The sequence below is a fragment of the Acomys russatus genome, chromosome 21, assembly GCF_903995435.1.
Source record: "Acomys russatus chromosome 21, mAcoRus1.1, whole genome shotgun sequence".
Taxonomy (NCBI): domain Eukaryota; kingdom Metazoa; phylum Chordata; class Mammalia; order Rodentia; family Muridae; genus Acomys; species Acomys russatus.
In genome coordinates this window covers 12,274,629-12,280,628 of record NC_067157.1, presented here as the reverse complement: position 1 = coordinate 12,280,628, position 6,000 = coordinate 12,274,629, and the positions used below count along the sequence as shown (strand labels likewise).

At 46.3% G+C, this 6,000-nt stretch overlaps 1 protein-coding gene across 1 annotated transcript in view; it reads left to right on the top strand.

Annotated features, from left to right (window-relative positions):
- The first annotated feature begins 666 nt into the window (after window positions 1–666).
- Lama4 (laminin subunit alpha 4) overlaps window positions 667–6,000 on the top strand; it is a 152,599-nt gene continuing 147,265 nt past the window's right edge. The window contains exon 1 of the mRNA XM_051164581.1: window positions 667–1,006. Coding sequence (XP_051020538.1) covers window positions 812–1,006 — 195 coding nt within the window. The 5' untranslated portion in view covers window positions 667–811. The remainder of the gene's footprint in view (window positions 1,007–6,000) is intronic.

Here is a 6,000-nt window from a genome sequence, read left to right as displayed (position 1 = left end):
GAGAGCCCCGGCTACCTCTAGAAAAGGAGAGAACTCATTCAGAAATGGATACCCTGACTCTGGCTCCTGAGGTCAACTACCTCAGGCTCCCTCCCGCCACTGGAATCCCTTTTCCACCCACTTTCCTGTACGCTAGTGGGGGCCACATACAAATCTATATAAATATAGATCAGACATCCGGCGCCTTGGCTACGTCAATAAGGGATGTGGGGAAAGCAATCAGGAACTCGGAATATTCATCTGGAGTCCTTGGAGAGGCTCCAAACTGCGAGGGGGAGGGGAAGCAGGCGACAAGGAAAGGCCTGACCTCAGGGTCTGAAAATCAACTTGGAGTGGGAGGGCCTGGAAGGGGAAGGTGGAAAGGGAGTGGTGAGAATGAGTGTGGGAAGGAAGCCAGAGCCGCGCCGTCCTCGGTCCCAGCCGCCAGGGAGAGGAGGTGGCCAGGCGCGCTCGCCCGGCTCATGCCAGTCCCGCTCGGCTGCCTTTTGATGCTCCTGGGGCGCTACGCTCCATCCAACTGTAAGGTCCCGGGAGCTCAAGCCTCCTCGTGAGCAGCGGGAGGCAAGAGACAAAGTGAGAGAGGGAGAGTGGGAGCGAAAGACAAGCAAGAGAGACAGAAACCGAGCTGACTCTCAGTCCCTCTTTTTTTTTTTTTTTTTTTTTTTTTTTAAATACAACAACCACAACAACAAAGTTGCAGCTTGGACTCCCCGCCCAGAGAAGATAAAACACCAGGCAACGCCGCACCTCTTCGGGGTGCCCAACAAGACTCCTTAGCTCCAGGAAGGGCCTGTTGAATATCAGCAGAGAGATGGCTTGGGGCACAGCCTGGTGCTCAGTCCTGCCCCTGTGGCTCCTCTGGGGTGCTGCCGGCTCCAGCGCTGCGTCAGGGGACTACAATGCCTTTCCTTTTGACATCGAGGGGAGCTCAGTGGTCGGCAGGCAAGACCCATCTGAGCCCGGCGACGCACGCGTGACACTGGGACGCCTGTTGCCCGCTGTTGAGGTACAGTGTTCTCTGCTCTTGCCATCCTACTCCTCACCTGTGCCAGCCATCGGGGCCACAGTCCTCTTTCTCTCTCCGGGCTCTTTTTGACAACCTTGACTTTCACCTGGACTAGGGTCTCTGTCTCTGTCTCTCTCTGTTTCTCTGTCTCTCTGTCTCTCTGTCTCTGTCTCTCTGTCTCTCTGTCTCTGTCTCTGTCTCTCTGTCTCTCTGTCTCTCTCTGTGTCTCTCTCTCTCTCTCTCTCTCTCTCTCTCTCTCTCTCTCTCTCTCTCTCTCTCTGTCTCTCTCTCCCTCCCTCCCCCCCCCCCATCTCTCCTGATGAGATGAGAACACCTTCATGGGTCTGTTAGACTCACAGAACGCAGCAGTATGTGGGTGGTGGTCTTAGGTGTGTTCCAATGATCATTACGTCAAGCCTTGGCACTGAATGTGCGTGCCCCTCACTGCCATTGTCTTTGCTGTTTGAACAATGGGAGCAATATTATTAAAAGACCTAACTTGTCTTTTGAAAGGCTGGGGGTGGGGGGGGCAGTTATCGGTGAAGGAAGCTGTTACAGAATTTCAGGGCAGATACCTTAAACAGAAATGAACCATTGTAATCCAGAAACAAAATTAAATCAAGCTCCATTCAGTTCCCAAAGTAAAGCTGGTCAGGAAACACTATTGATCAAATGTGGATTCAAAGAGATGCTGTTTTTATACACCAAGAGACTTTTAAGTTGAGAAATAGCCAAAGTGTAGACATTTGGAGAAGAAGGATATGTCCATAGTAAGTGATTTAAGAGCCCCTGAGCCTGGACAGACAGTAGCATGTCCAGGCCATGGAAGATGCTAAGTGAGAGCAAAATGAAGTCGCCTAAGTTCATGGGAAAGGAGAGAGCAATTGGCCTAACCGGATACATACACTACACACACACACACACACACACACACACACACACACAACCACAGAACACACACACATACCACAGAACACACATACACATACCACAGATACACACACAACACACACACATACACACCACATACATACACAGAACACATACCACATACACACACAAAACACATACCATATACACACATACAAAACACACACATACCACACAAACACACACACACACATACCCACACACATGCTGCTGTACCTATAGCTACAGCAATCACACAACTGAAGTAGTGATGCAGGCTGATAATAGTGCTGAAACACTGAAGTGTTAGCTGTTGCTTTTAATTCTACCTATTGGTAATATAACTATAGTTATTAATTATTGATAAATAAAATGGCAAGATGGTCCTTCTTAACTGAGAGCCCTCGTCATGCTTCCTTAGAGGTAGAATCTGAGCGTTCCAGGCTCTTGTTTCAGGACAAAATAGGACCTCCATGAGAACGAAGGGGCCTGACTTCTGATCACACCCAGACACAGCGGACAGGCCAGACTGCAAAACTCCATCAATGGGAAGGCACTCCTCTGCGTGCTTGGAACCAACCCAGGCAGCATTATCTCCACACCTGTTGCTTCCAGCAGGGAAAGTCCCTGAATGAAATGCTCGGTGTAAGGGCAGAATTGATACAGAGTATAAGACACTTCGATTAAACTTGAATTGCAGATAAACAATAAGTCTTTATCATGTGCCAACTGTAAACATTTATGCTATTTTTTTCATGATTCTTCTTGATTCAACTTGTTCAGGCATTCTGTATTTAAATATGTTACATCTAAAAAGATGATCATAGAATATCATGTCATATCATAATAACTATTTTTTCTGTATTTGCATCGCATAATGATTATTTGAATATTAGGGGACCTTAAAGTGAATATTGAGGCTGTGAGCAATTTTTCACACAAGTCCAATGCAATGAAAGCAAAACATTTTAGATGGCAGACTTGCTGACCATATTTAATGTACAAGTGTCTTGACTTTACCCAAGTAATAGTTTGCCCAAATTGGTGATTAAAAACAAAACAAAACAAAAAACTCAAGGCTTGAAGAAATCTTTGACACATATTTTATACTCTCTGTAGCTGTTGCAATGAAGGTGTGCAGTGTCTCACATAGGTATAAGTGATTTTCACATGTTGAGCTATTTTCATAGATGGATTAGGTTGAAAAAAAACAAACCTTAGCCAGGTGTGGTGGCACATGCCTTTAATCCCAGCACTCAGGAGGCAGAGGCAGGCTGATTGCTGTAATTTCAAGTCCAACCCAGTCTACAAAGCAAGTCTGGGACAGCCAAAGCTACACAGAGAAACTTTGTCTCGAAAAACAAAACAAAACAAAACCTTAGTTGGTGCCATTTCTCGGAGATTTCTATGCTTCTATCTGACTTAATGTTTGTTCATGTTGTATCTATGTTTTCCTATATTCTTCCACTCAGAAAAAAAAAAAAAAAATGTCCCATAGTAAGTTAAATGTGCAATGTTGTCAGGGTCCACTGGGGTCAAACAAAATACTAGTTGGGAAGTTTAGGGGAGAAAAAGAAGATACTAGTGATCCTGGGAAAGATCACAGTAGACAGGGTAGAACTGTGTCTCCAAAGGACACTTTCCCAAAGCTTCCAGCTCGCCTGTGGTCTCCGGATGATCCCAGTACCCTGCCAGCAGGTTTCCCATGCTCTTTATAGCCAGTGAGCTGATCTTAAACCAAATACATTCCAGAGACTTAATAACATGGCACAACTACTTTACTGGGTTGGGTCAGGAAACTGTATTTACATAAAACAGAGCATGCCCACATTATTCATAGGAGGGGTTCAACATGTGGGTGGGAGGGTGCTCTAAAAATAATTCCACTTTATTTGAATTGGATTTATATGAATGGTTATTCTTCAACTAACTCTCCAAAAGAAGGGAAAAAAAAAAAAACAAAAACCCCAAGGCAAGCATGGGTCAGTGGGAGGAGCTTGGCAGCAGTCCCGCCCCTCCCCCCTCTTCCCCACCCCGGGCCCATGCTCTCCCCAGCTCCTCCATCACTGTGTGCTTGTCCTAAAGCAGGGTCTCTGACCCAAAATGGTATTCAGTGTGAGCTGGAAGCATATGTGAATAAAAAATTAACCGAATGAAAAGACCGGCAGGCCAAGAAGAAAGGTTCCACCTTTCTTTGGGAAAGGTTTCCCTGTAGGATGGAAAGAATGTGAAAGAGACACACCCAGAGGCAACTCTACACTCCACTTGAGGATTTTCCTGCCTCCTCTTCTTTTTCTTTAGTGTTTTGTTTTGTTTTTTAATTTTTGGTTATTTGAGACAGTGTTTTCTCTGTGTAGCCTTGGCCGTCCTCTAACTCTGTAGACCAGGCTGGTCTTGAACTCAGAGACCTGCCTGGCTCTGCCTCCCAAGTGCTGGGATCAAAAGCATGCACCTGGCTTCCTCCTGCTTCTTGACAAGCAAATTACTGAGTCCATCACTGCTGAGTGTACAGTGACAGCAGTGACTTTTCAGGAGGTGGGGGTGGGCGAGATGGCCATCAGTAAGACTCAAAAGAAGCATTCAATATCCTGACAGCATTTTGAAAGGAGAAGAGGGCCTAATTCATTTTGTCAGGTACACTGTAGGGAGTAAAACTAAGTGAAAGTATAAAAGTTGTGTGTGCAAGTGTGTGTGTGTATGTGAGTGTATGAGTGTGTGAGTGTGTGTGAGTGAGTGTGTGTATATGTGTGTGTGTGTGTGTGAGTGTGGGTGTGATGGGTTATATAGTTAGTTTGCCCAGAGCTGGGGAGAGAAAAACTGTTTTTTTCCCCTCTTGCCTGTAGGGTTGTTATGATTTATAGAAAAGATGAAACAAAGGTAGAAATATGAGGGTTTTGTTCTGAGTGATCAGAACCTCCCTGAAGTCTTCTTGACCATCCCAGAAGGGAAAGAAGGCGTGGAGAGAGAATGGCACCTGAGGAGAGTACCAGCGTAGAGTGTACCCTCAGGGAAAATGAGGTTCTTGCCTATTGAGACACAGGCCAGGAGTCAAGCGACGCCAAGAACACTGGGCCAGAGGGAGAAGCTAGATGGAGGCCACGCAAAGACATTGAGAAATGCATGGCAAAGAAGAGATGCTGGAAGGGCCAAGTGGGAGTGGGCGGAGGTGAGTTCCACCGCTAAGTGAGAAAAATAAGCGAAATCGCTGATCAAGGCGAGGAAGCTCCCGGGAAAGGAGGAAGGAGGACTTCATGGCCTAACCTGATTGAGTGTTACTGTTACTATCATTACCGCTAACTTCACCGCCCCCCACCCCCAACCCGCGCCCGCCCAAAATATCAGTGCTTCATGTGCCCATGGACAAAGTGACTCGCTTAGAGACGTACTACAGGAGACTAGTTCTGAGGGACTTGCCCTCGTTCTTGTCTGTGCTGGCATGTGGCCCCGCGCCCTGCCACACTGTTAGGCTCCCTGCCATTGACTGCAGGGCTGCAGAATGTTTACGCAAAGTCTTTGTATCTCCTTGACTATCTGCTTTCCTATTTCTTATCTCAGCCTCCTTGCTTTGAAAAAGATTATGTAGACAATAAATCTTCCAGCCACTAGCCTAGGCAGCTACCCTGGAGTGCCGCTCCAGCACGAGGTCGGTCTTTGGAACCTCCGTTTCTTTCACTCACACAACAGGCAGATCTAGATAGAGACTTAGCACATACAGAGAAAAAGAAGGGGGTACCAAGCGGAAAGAAAGAAAGAAAGAAAGAAAGAAAGAAAGAAAGAAAGAAAGAAAGAAAGAAAGAAAGAAAGAAAGAAAGAAAGAAAAGATAGTTTCACCATTACCTTCCAGTGACAAGCAATCTGAGAGAAAAAATACAACCAGCATTGCACAAAGCAGAACGGACCGATGCTCTGGTAGAGCGGCCACATGCGCTTTAGTACCACGGAGAAAATGAGGTAGACCAGGAGGACATGATACTCTACCCAACAAACAGCCAAGATTCTATACATCTTACTTTAGAAAGACTGGGGTATCACAGCGGTGGCGGAGCTAACGCTACCTAAGATGTTCCTGACACCGCCATGATGAG